Raw genomic sequence first — 19,119 nt, 5'->3', positions numbered from 1 at the left:
TAAAATGCATTTAGGCCAATTGTTTTCAACTTTTGGGTGAAAATTATTCTTATAATTAAGGAAAGTTCAACACACTGGCTGGGTGCATGCTTCAATAGAAAGCATCACGTGTTCCTTTACTTTCCCCCAGTGCTGTCAGAATTCCTTCTTCAGCTTGCATTGGGTATCTTTATCTGTTGAGTCACCGGCTCCTGCTGTGGCCAGTAATTTCTCATTCCACTAAGCATCCCCAGACTATTATTTAACTGCCAGAGTCCCATAGTGGAGTGACAAGTTCTAATTTTATAGTTGGAAGAATAAGAAATTCTACAGAGGAATCTTCTCTACAGATTTCATTTTCAAACAAAACATGAACGAGGCATCTAATGTCACCTTTGTGGTAATTGTTATCTCTCAGTAAAGCCCTTTGACCATCTAGATACAGGAACCTGCTGGTTGTTTTGGTTTTCTCCGAGCTATCATTGAACTTTGCAGCAAAAGTTCTGGCTAAAGCAACCTGATACTGTTTGACAGAATTGAAGGGGAAGCCATCATTGCTGTTGACACTAACGCTGCCATTTGCGTAATGCCACTTGGGCCAAGCCAGAGATGGGACGCCTACAATCATTCTGAACTGTGGGTCTACAGTGCTGACAGGTACTGTACTCAGAGGTCGGTTTTTGTGCATGTCCTACTTTTTAGCGAGTTTGAGAATTTTATTTGAAGGATAGATTCTGTGCCATATGTGATATAGGGATCTTTGCTAGATGGCATTGTGATTTTAACATCATATTGAATAATTACGCCCGTAATAGTGACTGACGAGAAGTCCTGTATGAATGGGGAGTGACACAGAGTTTGAATCTATGGTCTACAGTTAGTGAGATGCTTATGCTGAGAAATTAAGAAACGAAAATCTTTTGTGAGTAATACGGTTTAAAAGTGGGTTCTGATGAAAATAACGGTTTCTTTTGAAATTCTGACAGAGAGTATTTACCTGAAATCAAGACATATTTGACAATATTACAAACAGTACGTGGAAAATTGATAGGTGAAATCTTAGACATAGAGACAATACATGCGAATCTACTTCAGTTAAAAAAAATTCTCCTGGCAGATTTTTGTTTGTTTGTTTTTGTTTTTTTTATGATTTGTTTTAACAATACGGAACAACAATGAACTGATGTTTCATATAGGAAGTGGTTGAAGTCTGATGGCTAATTACGCGAGGAAAGAGCTCATAGTCACGAGCAAACTCATTTATTTGTAAAACTAATTTTAAAAACTAATCTCAAAATTTTAGATTTATTGAAATGTGAGTTCAAGATGGTAGATAGTTTTTCAAGCCAGAAACTCATGTCCAGAAATATCTTCAAAGACTAGAGTGCACCTGGTCCTGTCTATGAATATTTTTAAAAAACTCATTAATATTCTGTAATGCAAATTTAAGAATTCAATGAAGTGATGGTGTTAAACGGATGGTTTTAAAGACTTCCTGTGTTTCTCTGCAGTCGCTTTACCTTAATCATGGGCTTTTGGACACCAGAAAATGGAACAGAAGTCAAGCAACCCTTAAGTGTCATTATGCCAAATCAACTCTCTGACTGCGAATGTGACTGGACTGCTGAGTCTTATTTACTAAAAATAGTTTTAACTATAACTTCAGACATCAGCATATTTGCAACAGTAAACACCGAAATGTCACTGACACACGGCTCAGGTGTGTCGTCGGCAGCCTGTACTGAAAACCGCTTCACAGTTAGTTTGTAGTTAGATCCATCCTTTCTATATTATGCATAGTGGAAGCTTCCCAGAAGAATTATAAAGATGTTCACAAACAGGCAGAAAGAGTGACTGCGCTTGCATAAATTCAGTTATTATTTTTTCTGACCAAACGGCGACAATCGAATCAGTTATACAGATTCTAAAATCTTCTGCAAGAGCATCTACGTGGAATACTACACACTAACATAAGAACATAGGGTGGAACTGCTACTGTATTCGAAGGGAACTGTTTGAAAGACTCTATGTCCTTGCCAGCCACTCCTGTGCTGTCGTTTCTGTCTGGAATGCTTCCTTTCCCTTGTCCCCGGAGGAAGTGTCATTCCAAAGTTGGCAGTCTGATTTTAACCGTCCGATCCACATAAGGACTTTTGTCCGAAATCTAAGAATTTTTCACCTTTTTCCTTCATAGAATCTGTTAAAATCAGTAATTTCAAATCTTGCATGTGTTTTAATTTTATGTCTGCCTCTTTCATGTTTCTGTTTTATCTCTAGTAGATGAATATTTCTGAATGAATGAATGAATGAATGAATGAATGCCCAGTTGGTGTCATTCCCATCTCATACATATTTTAAGGCATATCTAGGCGTTATACACATGGTGTTTTTTTCCAAAAACGTATTTACTCTGCATTTGAAATTATCTCCCTCTCAGTTAGTTTTTGTATGATGCTGTCTGACAAAGTAACACTTTTCCTGGTTCCCATAACCTCTTGTGTGTGTGTGTGTGGGGGGTTGTACCTGAGTCTTAAACACCCCAAAAACTCCAAAGAACTACGTAGTGGCTGACACCATCATGTTCTCTCCTCTCTCAAGTGAAGCCTCACAAAATGATATAAATGGAAGAATAATCATGGATATTATAAACATGTTTTGCATTTGAGTAATTTGCACATGTTAAAGATTTGATGTACCTAATAATTCATCAGCCTTTTCCACATGCAAAGCAAGAAAATGATAGCATCAGTTTGAATATCAAACACAATGATGGCGAGGCAGCGTTCAATCATCCATGCTAATGGGACAGATACAATCATCCCCACCAATAAAAGCAAGCTGCTCTGTGACTCTGGTTTGCTCTTCCCTTTAGCCCCCCCAGAGATCTGATAAAAGGTGAAAAGATGGGAATGCCACCTCCCTTTCTGACTCTGGATGGTTCCTTCTATTGCTGTTGCTCAAAAGAATATGATGAGTGCCCTTCAGAGGAAAAGAAAAAGATGAGGAGAAGGAAGAAGGGAAAGTGATTTAGGAAGGTTGAAGTAGGAGGATCCTGTGTTCAAGGCCAGCCTCTGTGCCTCAGGGAGAATCGCTAGAAGCCTAAGAGAGAAAAATAAAGGGGTAGTCTTTCTACTCCAAGGTAGGACACCTGGCAGCCATGTGTGTGGTCCAGGGCTCAATCTTTATAGCAAAAGCAAAGTAAAATTAAAAATCAGATAGAATCCTCCCAAAAAGAATAATGTATAGATACTATTAATACATCCTGAGATAGCCCGTGAGAATTTTCTTCCAGGAAACATTCTATACCACCTAGCAGAAATTTGCCAGTAGCAAAAAGCAAGATGACATTTATTCTGGATTAAGCCAAACAACTGGAGAGTGGTCTAATCTCCATATTATCCAGGGGGCATTAACAAGGTTCAGCAGAGCGGCCAGAATTTCATGTACATAGCCCCTATCGTCAGAGACGCTCAGTTCCTCATGGTCTTCCACCTCCAAGTGGTTAAAGCAATATTTCTTCCAGTGAGATGCATGTAATTTTTCATTATATGCTTTCAAATCAAGCTCTCGTCTTAGAAAACAGAAACAGAAAATCAACATCGTGAAGTATTATAGATTTTGCATGTCTAAATAGCTGTGATAAATTAGTCACAGTTACAATGAACTGTAGGAAAAAAAATCTACAGGCAATATATTGCTTTTGCAATTTTTATATTAAAGTAAAAGAAAACCCTCAAGTAATATTATATAACAAATTATTGCAACATTGGTTGGCGGTAAAAGTAATTTAAATAAGATTAATTCAACAACCTTTAAATATCAATAAGTAATAAATAACTTCATGCATGGGGGTCCACATTTCACTTTATTTAGAAATAATGAATAATGCCAGTTTCCTAATATAACCCTAATAACAGAATAGGAACCCTCTGCACTTTAGCAATTTCCATTAGAAGAAATTAAGTACCTCTTCCATTTGACAGGAGCTGCATCTGTTCCGTGTTAGGAAGCGATGTGCAGAAGCTCTCAGGTTAACTTTACAAAGGAAAAACAAAAGGACCCATAACAAGACTTGCCAGAAAACCATGGGATCAAACCCAGGGCTCTTGCTTTTGCATTGAGTGCTTCTGAAACTTAATGGGAAGTCACTGCCAAGACTCAGATATAATTTGCTTTTGATGGTGAGGTCCGGGTGTCTTTGGCAATTTATTTTGTAATCTTTTCAACAATGTTTAGTATTTATTTTCAACATGTACAATAGGGAGGATGTTAGTCTCCTAACTGGCATGGTTGTCCCAACCCTTAAGATGCCATAGCAATCCCTGTGTTCCTTTTTCCTCCCTCATACCTTCCCTTAAGGACTCAGTTTTCGCTGAGGTCCTGTCTGGGTGAAGAATTTGTAGAGCAACGAAAAAAGGAAGTTTCAAAATTGCTTGTGGTAATTATTTCTAGTGACTTTTCATCCAATACTTCTATTTGTGACAAAATTTATAATAATCATAATAATTTTTTCATTGTGGGACATAAAGTTCTTTTTTTCTTTTAATTATTTTTTTTTCTTTTGATTCAACATGTTGCTGAAACTGACCAGAAACCCACACTCTTCCTTCCTTGGTTTCTTTATTGCTGGGAATGTAGGTATATTCCACTATGCCTGGAAGAGTTATTTTAGTTTACAGATGCTTATTATACTTCTAAATATATTATAATGAAACATACTACTTTGATTAGTAAAAGGCAATCCTATATAAACCTCAAAGTACAATTCTTAAGTTTAAATTTGCAATTGCTCTTGCCTAAAAAGAAAAAAAGAAAAGGAAAACTAGTTATGAATGTCAGTTAAGAAGGTTGGAGCAAGGAGTTCAGAAGTTCAAGGTCTGCTTTAAGAAATTCATGGAGAATAATACAGTCTTGCGTATCTTACATAAATAGCCTGCATGGAGCAAAGTTGTGGGTGTGACTTGATTCAGAAACTGAGGAGCAGAGAAGGTGATGGAGGGCTGAGCCAACGGTCTGCACTTCTCAGACACTAGGCATCGTTCCGAAGACGGAAAGTTGATACCATAACTGCGGGCAACAAACTGGACAGTTGAAACTAAAGAAGTTCAGGGACCAAGTCCTAAGGAGTTGAATTTGAGGCTGAGTCTGAAAAAAGCCTGCAAAGACAAGGAAGGATGGTTGCTCGACTCCATTTACTAGGAAGGCTGCAGTGGACTTTGAAAAATAATTTGGTTAAACAAACAGACAGACAAACCACAAACAAAATAAAACGCCTGTGGAGATATTAAGAAACACATTGCTTGATTGTTTTAATCTGATTTTTCTGTATTAGATAAATGACACATTGCTGGAGTTGTCCTCGAAGGTAGTGTACAAATGCTCTGGAAGTTCATTAGCAATGGCTCTTTATTAGCAGATGTTTCAATGTCTGACACAGGGATAGATAGCAGGAATCCTCACCTGAAAGAGATTCAATTATCCAAGGACAAGACCTTATGAAACAGTGGATCTCGATGGAGCATTGGTGACTTTAACTAATACTAGCCATTTGGCTGCAAATCATCCCAGCCTGACTGTAGACAACTTGAAATGAGAAATGACTTCACCATGCAAACTGCAGTGTCCTATTATAACTAAATACACCATTACCGAGAGACATAAAAACATGTTGGAAGGAGCTCAAGGAAGAATTGAAAATAACTAAGCTTTTCTATGTTGTTGATCCAATGAATATTAAAAGTTGGAGCTGAGTGAAATAACAGTTAAAGAAAATGAAGCAAATAAATAGATTGGAAAAACTGTAATTTGGAAGGAGCATTTTATTTGTGTCTGGAGCATACGCTACATTTTTCTTTCATTAAGCTGCCGCATGCTGTTTTCTTGTATCCACTCATCCTATTAGTTCCCCATTCACAATTTGACCACTTCGTCCTGATTTTCAAATGAAAAGGAAGAAATAGGTCACCGTAGTTCATTCACCACAGGCTGCAGATACACTGAGCTCAAACATACCAGCGAATTTTTTGGGAGGCCCCCATGTACTAAACTGCTGCATTTACTGTCTGACACTGTCTTGGGTAAATGTATGTGTTCTGGCCATATTATAAGGGAAAGGTGGTCAGAGCTCATCTCAAAATCAAACATTCCTAGCACATCTTAGCCATGCCTAAAATATCTGGAGCAAGCACTATGACCTAGTAATACACGCACACACACACACACACACACACACACACCCCTCTCTCTCTCTCTCTCTCTCTCTCTCTCTCTCTCTCTCTCTTTTCCAATTTCTACACCATCTTTGTCAAATGTCAAGTGGTTCTCTTCAGAGAGTTTGGCAATTACACAAACAGTAGCAAAAGACAAACAATCATTAATTTGCTAATAAATAATGCTAAGATTGACAATCAAAACCAAAATAAGGTAGAGGTTGTAGAAAAGTCCAGGAACAGTGTCTCCAAATATTCTTAAGAAAGAAGGGGGCAGTTGTGTTCCAGATCTTCTCCAACAGTTTCAAGCAGGTCAAGAGAACCAATGGGTCTGTGTCACTGTTAGAGTCCATTGAGCAGCATATAAATGGGCAGAACATAGGTAGGAAAAGGAGATGGAAGAAGAATGTGGTAAGTGGGCATGGAGAGGGCAAAGTTGGCATAAGCTGACAAACGAAAATGTGCCAAACGTATGTCCAGAACCACTGAAGAGGCACAATTCAGGTAAACATCTAAGCAACCCCTGCCGAATGCTACCACCAAGTGAAAGGCAGACAGAACATGCATTCTGATCAGGAGTCTACTCCTCTGGCCCAGTGGTGGCTATTTGGTGCTGACTGTTGCGGTAGAGAAGGCACACAGAGCTAAAGGGTGTGACTCTTGTCTTTAAGAAGTTTAAAGGTCTAGTCTGAAAGGCAGGTGCTCACAATAGCTGTAACACTGTAGGCCAAGATGCAAAATCAGGGAAAGCGGTGCCTTCAACAGAGTCAAGGGAACAAAGCTTCAGGTCACGGTGGCACACACATCATAGTAGTTTGGGGAGTGAAGACAGGAAGGTCAGGAGGAAAAGACATAAGAACAAAATTAAAACATTACAGCTTAGGTATTATGGGTACCCCAAAAGCCCATGTGTTAAGACTTGCCCCTCAACCCACAGCACTATGGATGGATGCTGGAGCATTTAAGAAATAGAGACTTGTAAAAGTTATTTTGTCATTGGGTTCATGTCCTTGAAGAAATGATAGAAACTTGATCTCCTCGACTCTCATTTTTTGCCCCACTCACCCCACCCTGACTTCTATCAGGTTTTGGCATATGGTTCCACCAAGACGTACTGAGTCACCACAGCCCCAAAAGCAATTGGATTGACAACAAATTGAAATCTCTAAAACTGTGAGCCAAGTCATCCTTTTCTCTTTGATTCTCTTGGATTCTCTCAGGCATTTTATTGTAATAACAGAAGCTGAAACAATTAAGTAAAATTTATATGCTAAAGAAGGAAAAGAAAGGAAATTCCAGGAGGAGAAGCTTGGCCTGCACCCTCTGTGAATGGATAAACAGAAATTCTTTGGAGGGGGGCATGAACGGGAATTGTAAGCAGCAACCCACAGGGAAATAAAAAGGCCGGAGGAGGGTACCAATAGACTAGGCCATTTAGTAAGATCCAAGTTTGGGTATCACCTTTAAAAGAAGGAATTACATTTATAGAAGTGTAAGCTTTCAAAGATTTTACAGCTGAAGAAGAAGAAGAACAAAACAAAACAATCAACAACAAAACAAACAATAACAACAACAACAAAACAAACATGACCACTTGTGCGTCTTGGAGAAAACAGAAAGATTTTAGTACTGGGGTCACCCATGTTCCCTCCCACCCCACATCAAACAACGAAACTTGCCTCGTAGAGTACCTTTGATGAATTGCCTTCTCCCCTGGACATGAAGTTATCAATTCTGGTTATTCAAATTCCCATTGCATCTCACCTTGGTTGATCCCATCCCCTGCCCTAGGACTTTCCACTTCTTTCCTAGATTTAACTTGAAACCAGGCAGAAAAATCAAGGTGGTTTCCTCCTGAACTGCCTGCCTAGGATTCTGACTTTAGCCTAGGAAAAGAAGAAGAAATGAGGTTAAGTGTCTGCTCGTTTTCCCTAGCACATTCTCACCACTCACTGTTTTAGCTGTTCTCTGTCTTTTATGTCTCTTATTTCCTTGGCTATTGTTCTTTATTAAAAATCTTTTGATACATAATTTGAAAAACTAAGTAGTAGTTCATACTGTGGACGAATTTACATTAGTCTGAATTGAACATGAATATAGAAATTCCTGCTTAGCAATGTTAAGTGTCCTAAGTTATAGAATCAGTATTTATATCTGGGCATGATATTTATTTGACAAAATTCTCAAAGGCATAATAGGATAGTCCCCCACGTAAATATGACCTGCTATAGGGGACAAGGTCATTTCAATGCTGTCACCTCTGTTCCAGGCCTTTCGCGTAGGTATCCACCTTTCCCTCCTCCTTACTTCCCTCCGTTTCTCCTTCTGCCTTTGTCAACACTCTTCCTCTTCTTCTCCCTCCCTATTCCTCCTGCACACATATAGCCCACACATACTATTCTTAAAATGTGGGCATTCACAACATATCTGAGGGAATATGCAGTCAGTTCAGCACCTCATCTCATACATACCTCCTAGAATGCATGCACTTCTTTAGTTTTGTGATACGTAGCTCTCTTAGCACACACAAACTACACAGAAAACACTCTTGTCCATGAACCTGCATGCATATACATGTTAGTATATACATACACCTTAGCTGGATAAAGGCAAAGACAGACAAGGTGTTCCCTTTAGGGATACTTTCAGATCTACTCCAGTGACACCTTTGCTAATTGAAGATAGCATAAAACTCTTGGGAACATTGCTTTGGAATCATCCTTTTCATTTTTCTTCATGGGAATTTCAAACATGCCCCAGTGTACAGACAACCAGAAATGCATGCCCATGTGCTCACGATTCAGCTACAACACTCTGCACCTAAGAACCATTCATTTTTCTTTTCGAGTCCTCTGTATCTTAATTCTACACCAGAGAATTTTGAAACAAATTTTAGAAAAATGCCACTGTGTGCATTAAGACTTTATTAACCAATTCAAGAACAGAAGTTTTTTGTTTTGTTTTGTTTTGTTTTGTTTGGAAAAGCCTTCTCCTTGCCCACCTCTAGCCCTTGTTCTCCAGTTTGCCCTAGAATCTTTTCATCTTCTAATCCCCTTACACTGAATTAACCCGGAATTGCTATGCTGGTTGAAACCATGGGAGAATCCTGAAAAGATCTGTGCTTGCAGCCATCTTATGGTAGAGCAACACAGAATGTTTTCTGAGAAAATGCCAAGGAAAGAAGAATGTGTCATCCCAGTAGGAAAATGTCCCAGGAGTCAGAGGAAGAGAATATAAAAGGAACAGAGGAATAAAAAGCTGGTGGACTAGAAAGCAGAATTAGTTGAATAACTAAGAAAAATTGGGCACAGGGAAGAGAATGAAGTCACTGTGCTCTGGAAACTGAGATGCATTTTGTCACAATTTAGGTTCTTTAAAAACAAACTAACACACAAACAAAGAAAAACATCAACAAAAGCCTAAAACTTTCTCATATCCATTGCAAATGAAAATCTCACTTGGCTTCAAAACAAACACAAACAACAGGACATTTTAAAAATAAGATTTCCTTCTAATAGAGGGAATATTTCCATTGTCTCCATAACGATGCTCCTACACAGCTCAGCCTCTCCTGAAACCACAAAGATGGGGAGCCATTTGACATGTTTGAGCAATGCTTTAAAAAGAAACATTAAAAGATGCTGTTTTAGTTCATGTTTGCTATCATTTTTGAGAGAATTTGAAAACTTTCTGTGATGTGTTTTGCAGAGAGCTTTCTAGACAAGAGAAGAGCTTCTTTGCCCATTCCCTGTCTTCCAAATACCTCTGCTGAGGATGCAGGAATTGGCAGTTTCATAATACACAGGATTTAGAATAGAGTGTCGAGGTTAGTGATTCAAGGAGAAGGATGAGTCTTCTGTGGCTGAAAGGGGTAATCCCACAGTAGCATTCCAGCCTTTGGGAAACTATGGTGCAAGGAATGAAATCTGGACCATCTGCACATAGTACTAGGCATGGGGCAATTAGAGAGTGCAAGGAAATATTACAAAGTCATTCAATAGCTCAAATCAGGCCAGAAGTCAAGACAATGCCAAGGAAAAGGAGAAAGGAAACATTAAAACTCTAAGACTTTCCAGGGTCTGTGTGTCCTGCAGACAGAACTATAAATTTTAAATGGGGAGAAGGGAGAAAATAGAGTAGTCACAGATAAATTCCTGAAACAGAGAAGACTTGTTTCCAGTATACTGGTGTGTTAGCATCATGCTGCTTATCAGAAAAAACAGATAATGCCTCCCCAACCCCATCCCTACTTCCTGCCCCTAGAAGAGAAAGTCATAATTTGAAATTGGTCCAATCTGAAAGGAGAGCTCACAATTTGGGTCAGTTACTACAAAGAAATTTTTGACCTGATTTTGACGTTCTTACAATCCGGTGATCTAAAAGCAAACATTTTTGATTAGAAGTATGCCAGATGGACAGGTAGTAGAATCCCAGTGAAGGAGTGCTGTGTGGCAAAGGTATTTGTCTTTTCTGTGATAAAGACTGTTCAAACTTTGGTTCTCTCCATTTGTTCTCAGAAGGGACAACTGCCAGTCGGGAACACTTAATTACCCAGTCACCCTGTCCCAAGTCATTCACCCTGTGGCTACACAATAAATATTAATTAAGCACCATGATGAAGAGGACCTCTTTCAGGAGTGAGACAAGCCTGCAGTTTAGCAGTGCAGTTCCTACCCATAGACGCCACAGGTGGAGGAGACAGGCAAAAGGATTTTTCTAATCGAAATGACAGGGGGTCTTTAGGTAACAGAATGTAATTACCTAGGCTGGAATTTGGCCAAAGCAATGGGGTGTATGCCTCATGTTTTTAAGGAAGAGGTCATGATAGCACAAAGGCAGATCTTCAATCCACACTGACATTAAGAGACAAAACCGGCCATGTGAATGCCAGGTTGTCAAAGGTAAATGATTGCCCGCTACTATAATGCATTACTGATCTACCTCAGTGAGAATCTGCCTTGTAGGAGATCATCTTTTTAGAATAATTCATGAGAAAGAGTCTGAGAAATTAAACCCTGCTGTAAGCCAAATATCTTCACTTCCTTTTTCTCCACAGTGAAAAGTTGCTTGACAATGGCAGGTATCAGGAGTGGGTCCGACACCAAGAGAGGATCTGGGGACCAGGCTGCATTGCTACGATTGTTTTGCATGCTGCAGAGCCTCCACCCCTGGGAAGTTTAGGCTCCCTGGACTTCATCACCTTTGTAAGATGCTCTGATCTTCCAACCTCATAAAATCAACTTCCGTTTAAGCACGGGAAAACATGGCGACATGAGCGAGCAGTTCCCGTTCTGATCTTCCTCTTCTTCAGATACGAGTGACCACCTACAATGATTAAAATGCCCAGCGATTCTAATTATGCAAATACTTTTGATAGAGTCTTTCAAATTTAAATTTTACGCTGTCCTTGTTTTGAAATCTGCAACTGATGTGCTTATGTGCTTAGTTTATTTTCCAAGTCTCTCTAGGAGTGCTGATTTAAATTGCTCCATTTTTGAAGACTATGGGGGGGGGGAAATCAAATCTACAGATGGCTCGCATCTGTGGCTCTACAGTGTTAACATGTACAATAACGCACACTCTCTAATTGAATACAAGAATGTAACTCAATCGAGGCTCTGTGCTAACGGCATCACCCGACAGTGTAGCTCAAGCAATTAATAGACAGTAACAGACTCTCTTCTATAGCATCCTACGAGAAAGGGCATTGTCTCAGAGGTTCTGCATCACAGAATTCAGGTTCCTTGAATCGCACCTGTTAACAAAAGAAAAGTTGATTCTCTTTGAAGATCATGCTACGGCTGTTAGTATTTTTTGTAAAAGAAGTATGATTAACGACAACCAGCAGACCTGTAAGAGACAGAGGGAAAGGGACTCCTCACTGTTGTTAGCTGAGTTTGGGTCTCGGGAACATTAACTTTGTCTACCAAAATCCGTCTGAGCGCACAGATCCCTTCAGTGTCAATTTAGAAATCGAAGGAAACGTAGCGCAGAAAGGAGTAACACAAAGAGACAAGGCAATCTTCTGCAGCTCCCTGGCATTTCTTCCCGCGGCTCATAAACATATCCTCGAACAGTTCAGAGACCCAAACGAGGGTGGGAGAATTTGTGACTAGGTCGAGCAATGGGCTGAAATGAATCGCGTCAAGATCACAGGGTTACCCTGGAAGTGCCATTTTGTGTCCTAACTTCATCTCTAAAAGGACTCCTCCTTGCTCACATTTAAAATCCATTCCAATTGATTTAGAGCGCAAAATCTCCTATTTTTGTGGTAGCATTCTTTTCTGCTCTTTTTTTTTTTTTTGCTTTAGACATTCTCTCTATTCTCAGTTTGTACATAGCGGAGGAAGAGCAAGAGGAACTATTTAATTTTTTGGGAAACCTTAAAGTCACCATAAAATTAAACCTGGTTTTCCAGTGAGAGAAAAAAAAAAGTCAGTTTTCAATCAATGACTTAAAATTTCATCAGCTGAAAAGCATCATCCTGATTATATCGAGCGAGGATAATTTTTCAAACTCAAATTTGTTTTATTCATTGTAATTGTAGAAGAACTAAGCTGTGCTTGGGCCCTTTTGCTTTTGCTTTGTTTTCAGGTTGCATCTGGTAAACACTAATTTCAGACAAACTAAACAAGACAGGAATTTTACCGTGGCGTTGCTGGGTTTCTCAGAGGATTCATGTAGGAGAGGTTTCCTTAGGGATCTGTGGAGAGACAGAATACTGGCACCTCTGCAGTAGACTGTGGAGTTATGCGTGACATCTTTCTGAAGATGCATTTCTTCCCAACTCTCATTATCAAAATTTCCAGAGGAAAATCTGCTACAACCTGACAATCTCAGTTTCGGCCGTTCATCCTGTTCTTATCCAAACTACCTGTGGCTACATGCGAGGGGAGGTCATAAAGCACACCTCACCACCTCCTTTTCAACTTCATTAAAAATAATGTGTGCGTGCTTCGTGTGTGTTTGTGGGTGTGCATCGTGTGTAGGTGTCTGCATCATGAGGGTGTGGGTGTGGACTGTATGTGCATCATGTATGCGTGTTGTATTATGCGTGTTTGTGTGTGCGCGTGTATCATATGTGTGGGGATGTGCCACCTTCTGCAGATAGAGGTCAGAGGACATCCTTAGATTCACTTCTCCTTTTCCACGGGTTTGGGGAATAAAATTCACATCTTCAGGCTCTCAAGGCATGCATCCTTGCCCACTTGCCCATCCTACTGTCCCAGAGCTGACTTCTCTTGTTCAACCCCGTGACTCTATAATTCTAGACCATGCTAAAGACAGAGTCACTCTTATAGAATAACAGCTTCCATTTTGCCGTCGCCAATGTTACCTTGGTATTTGTGCCAACTCAGGTTGTATACACTCTCAGTTACACACAATTTAATTAAGGGCATGTATTCCAATGCCTGAGACCTCCAAGGGAAGCAGTAAGGTGTCGTATTGGTACATGGAAGCCCGGGTTGGCCTTAGTTTACAAAACTGATGTTCGCATTGGAAACTACCTCTCCAGGCCTTCTCAGCAGATGTGTGTGGTGTTCATTTTAAATGACTATAGTCAAATGCTTCATATTAAAAAGCTCCACCATTAGAAAGATTGTGTATCACCAAATAAATTCGTTTGCCTTTGTGGGCTGAAAATGTCATCCAGGTGCAGTTCATACATTTTAGAGGCTGTGTATTAAAATTATTATAACAGTCTAAATGAAATCTCTAAAAATATGAATTATTGCATTTGGTTGAATATATTCAGTTTTTATTATCCTGGTGTTTTTATCTTGGGTCATCTGTTCAGCCCAACTTGAAGTCTCGCTCATAACAGACTAAGGTAGATGGAAAAATGGCATAATTGGATTTTTAACAAGAATCTTCTATTTTCCTAACAAAGAACAGAGAAAGCACATTTACAGTTATTTAAGCTTTTACTTCATTGGAGAGCGCAGTTCCCTTCACACGCTGACCTCAGATACATTTGTTTTATACCTGTTCCTACAAGTAGCTCTCCTTCCCCTCTCCTTTCCCCACTGTCTTTGTCTGTACTGAGTGCTTAGGAAACATATTTATCCAGCAAATGAAGGGGTAAATGAAGAATCACAGCATCAAAAACTGGTATGCAGGAGCCTTGAAAGCGATCTTAGTTTTCCTGGGTCATAAAACAAAAGTCCATCATACCTGTTGAAAATGTTATAGCCGCTTCCTCATTATCTAAGGAAAACGATTCTACCTTCTCAGCCTAGAAAAATGTAAGCTTTTCAAATTTCAGATTCAGTATCTTTTTAAAATATATATAATTCCTGCAAGAGGTATACTTTCTTACCCACAGAACTACAGTCACTGTTGTCTGCTGAAAAGAGTTGCTGGCCCCTCCCCATCTTATTTTCTGTATGATGGTACTCTCTTGCGTTTCCAGAGATAATTATGGTGAGTCAGACTCATTAAGCACCAGTTGGGTGAATCAACTAATGGATGAATCATTCAATTCTACCCGTCTTTCAAGAAGAAATCCTAATATCATTTTTTCCATGAGAGTCACCCTAATTATTTCATGCAGACATCATCTCTTCTCCTTTTGAACTTTTATTCATCACCAAAGTAATATATCATGTTGCCTCCTCTTGTAGATTGGTTCTGTCATTCTGTTGGCAGGTGGGTCCCAGCTCATTCTCTATACCCATGTGTTATATTGTTTGTTGATAGTCCTTCTCACTTCCATACCACAGTAACACTACATCAAGACCAATTCTGGTCTGTTTTATAAACATACATGCAAATGAATAGGTTCCTACAGGACCCCGAGCTTGCATTATTTACTCCCTTGTTCTACAGATAAGTATTCTCAGTATTTTTCCACTGGAAAAAAATTCCTAAAAACCAAGATATCAAATAATTCACCCCTGTTCTTTCATATTTAGTATTCTCATTCATTACACCACCAGACACATACAGACAATGCTTTTTCAATCAGGGATTTGAACCTAAAGCAACACAAGCTAGGCAAGTGTCTTACCCCTCAGCTATATTCCTTATTCTCATTTCTTTGGATAGTAATAGTAACAGTAATCATTTATTGAGTGATTACTAGATGCCAGAAATTGCTACAGGTATTTCAAGTTCTATTTTGTTTGATACTCAAAGAATTCTAAGTGATGAATTATGAAAATTATGTCATTCATCCAAGATCACAATAAGCTAAATAAATATTCAGGGTCAAAGACAGGCATTTTGGATTTGGTTCTACAGCTTTTCTGTTTTCTACAGCATTTTCAATTGTAACAACAAAAGTATTTCAAGTGATAACCTACTACATGTGAAATAACCACAGAGAAAAAAATCATTCACAAATAAGTACCACGGAATCCCATCAAGGGAAGATTCCACCATTCACCTTCAGTACCTTTGCTCAGTCCAGATACTGATAACGGTCCTCCTATGACTTTTGGGTTTAGATTCTGCTCTGTCTCCATTGAAAACACGTAGGAAGAAGGAGCTGACTGTTCAGTTACAGGAGACTTCCATGCAGTTTTGAAAACTGGGTATTGGGAAAGTCAAATCACTGGCCTTCCAGAATATTCTACTGAAACATCAATTTTTGTTCCATGAGGGGACATAAAGGAAGCCCCATTTCAGTGATAGGGTTCCAGCACCAGGTTCCAACTGAAAATATTCTTATATAGGTTAAGCATCCCCAGGTTTCTTTTCTGCTCCCTTTTTTCTTAAATAATAACTTTGCATGATACCCAAAATAGCATATTGAACATCAAAAACCTTTATGTAAAGTTTTAAAAACAATCAAATAAATGTTATAAGATTATGAGTCCAAATATAAAATATAACTAACGATTTGCTCACAACCTCTCTAATGGTAATATATATTATTTAATGGGTGCTAATATCCATTGATTCTTGCTTTGAGCAAAGCTGTGCTCATATTATTGTATGCATTATCTTAATGCATGTTTGCCAGATATCAAGGCAAAGGCATCATTGTTAGTGATTTCAGTAATTTTACTTTATAGATTATGAAACTAATGTTCTGCATTCTTCAAGGACATTCCAATTGTAAACAAGAATAATAATGATAATAATAATAATTATAGTTTACCTTAATCTAATGCCTAGGTTCTTAGCCTTACTGTATCTTACAAATATAGAATTAACTATATAAAATGGACAATTGATTAAATATATGATGCAATCCAAATTTCAAGGAATTGTATAACTTTACAATGATTAAAATGTTTCCCACTTATCTCAGTCTTTCTCTTGCTGCACTGAAAGCAATACATTTTATGCTGAAAAAAATTCCAACTTTAACCTTTAAAATACCAATAATGCAATAGGCATAAAACTGGAAAAATGTGCTCCTTTCCTTTGATTTCTTTTTTTATTTACATCTTTTCAATCTGGGTTTGTTCGGCTTTGTTAAGGCAGCAATTACTGTAGATAGCTTTCCCATGGCTATTATATGATACCCAATGATCCCAAGCATTGTATTCATCCTCTTGATGTCTTTTGACCCATGTTATTTTTTTCTTTTGATCAAGTGGTTGGTGGTGTGTGGGTGGGCAGGGGAGGGGACAGATGAGCTTACAGGTGAATGGCTATACACAGTTAATTGGGACTTTTAATAGAACACTTTGTGGACTGTTCAGACAAGAGAGTGAAAAGCTAGGTATCCTTGACAACAGTGTAGGTATATCACAAAACAAAAGAAAGACCAGAAGACTCACAGTGGGAGATCTAAGCAGTAGATCTTTGGGATAACAGCTAGCAGCCCTTTGGTGAAAGGCTCAATATGTGAAATGTGTTCATGAAACCTGTCATTGCTGCCGGATCATTAGAACAGTTGGACAGAAGACATTAATGATTGGCCATAGAGGTTGAGGCAGCAGTGTAAAAAAAAGTTTAAAAGTGTTCTATCTTCTGTGTGGCTGTAAGTAATTATTAGAAGCAACACCACCACAGATGGATCAGCGAATAAGAATAAGACTCAGCTCTTAGGACCAATGAACTCAGTATCATTGACTTGAATTCTCCGTGGATAAAACAGGGTTAATTATTTTTGCTTTATTTATCTCACAAGCAATCGGGAATGAGTCTGAGGACAGTTGTAAGATACTATATGGCTTCCTATAACATGAAAACGGATGGCTTAGCCACTGCAGGCTAATATAACAATAGGGATTTACTGTTTGCCTCCATGATATTTCCTCCCCACTCCATTTGCACCTAAGAACTTCTAGAGATGCACATCTGTCAAGTCTTACACATGAGATCTCATCTTTCTCCTTGTATACAAACTGTCCCTGGATGATGCCAATAAGCTCAGTTTAGTCTTTGGGTCACTGACTGACCCACTCACAAAATGGGGACTGAAATCTTCATCATCATCCTGCATGTGCTGACTACCGAATTCAATGTGTAGGCTTGAGAAAGCGAGAGATACGAAGCCCCGAGGACACCATCAGGTTCACGAGGCTAGCTACCGTATGCTTGGATGACTCATTTCAATCTCAAAATTTAGTATCATTTGCATTTGTGCAAGCTGAGTTAGAATTTTGTCATCTGCAGTAGAGATACTTAGCTAATGAATCAAGAAATAACTTGCATTTAATTAATCTTGGTAAAATGCTATGCTTGTTAGATGTTATACATCAGTGTTGCTCAAATGTTTATGGAGATGCAACACTTTTGTCATATGCCATCTACTAATTTTGGAAGAATTATCAATAATATGACAGACATTTGAAGATATGGGCATACGTGATTGCTCCTTTCAATAGATCTCAGTCTACTATATTTAAAACAGACAATATTAATTTATCAACATTCATACGGTACATTAAAATCCTGGCAAATGACATACAACACCTCTTAATAGAGAAGACTTATGAATAACAAAAGGGGAACAAGAGACTTAACTGAGCACAAACAGTAAATACAGTGGTTTTCAGATGCAATTGCTTAACAGACAGAATGATGTCAATTTCTTAGTTTTGGTGAATGTAAGAAGATTACAAGCTGAGGATATAGTGCTGAGGTAGGATGCCTTACTAGCATGCAGGAGGCCCTGGGTTTGATCCCACTGTTGCTGAGAACATTAGGGAAGGCCATACTATTTTGTGATAAATAAATCTAAGGTTAGTAAATTTAAGGTTATTTCAAAGAAAATAACTTATCTGAAAAACTTTATTGTGTACGTTGTGTGTATCAAGTTGGAGAGATTTTTAACAACAATGTAGAATGTGCCTCGGTGTGCTAATAAAGGGGTATTGTTATGACTTATAACCATAGAGACGATGAATGGCAAACTTCTAGATTGCCAGCTGATAATTTTTAGCAAACTATGTGAAATTTGTACATTTTGATTCCTAAATTAACTCTGATAGCAAAAGAGAATGAAGAAAGTAATTTGAAGAATATATAAGGATTTCCTATGGTGGATATCAATATAGTTATTAATTTTTATATAACTTAATTTTTATCCCATGTTCATATCCAGCAATAAATAACTTGTCAACAAATGATGTTCTATTCATACTATTAAAACAAATTTTACTGGCTCAGAAGCAGCCATGTTGGAGCAGGCAAAGGTAGCTAACAAAAATGTGGACTTTCTTGGATAGTACATAGAAAATTTATATGTCAACATATAAAACAGTGAATACAATGAAAACCATATTTATTCATTTATTTTAAAATATATGTTAATCGCTTGTGTTGAGCACCAAGGCTCTGGATCACAGCGAACAAAATTTACATAAATTTCAGCCTTAATGCAATATATAGTTAAGAAATATAAACTCGCTAATTGTATATTGGGGTTAACAAACACACTACAGAGCAAAATGAAGCTTGGGCAGAGAGAGTGTGGAAATGCTAGAGTCCCATGTTGTGATTTTTGAACTGTGTAAAAAGCTCTCTATGA

The 19,119-nt window shown here is 38.4% G+C and overlaps 1 protein-coding gene across 6 annotated transcripts in view; it reads right to left on the bottom strand.

Moving 5' to 3' along the window:
- The window catches only part of Tenm2 (teneurin transmembrane protein 2), a 961,804-nt gene that overhangs the window by 759,574 nt on the left and 183,111 nt on the right, over positions 1-19,119 (bottom strand). Inside the window, exon 3 of one of the 6 annotated variants that reach the window (XM_038326028.1) lies at positions 9,258-9,271. The exons of the other annotated variants lie outside the window; for them this stretch is intronic. Within the exon in view, the coding sequence (XP_038181956.1) occupies positions 9,258-9,271 (14 nt within the window). The remainder of the gene's footprint in view (positions 1-9,257; positions 9,272-19,119) is intronic. 6 annotated transcript variants of the gene reach the window in all.

This window comes from Arvicola amphibius, chromosome 4 (genome assembly GCF_903992535.2).
Source record: "Arvicola amphibius chromosome 4, mArvAmp1.2, whole genome shotgun sequence".
Taxonomy (NCBI): domain Eukaryota; kingdom Metazoa; phylum Chordata; class Mammalia; order Rodentia; family Cricetidae; genus Arvicola; species Arvicola amphibius.
The sequence above is the reverse complement of the archived record's forward strand: the minus strand, read 5'-3'. Positions and strand labels throughout refer to the sequence as shown.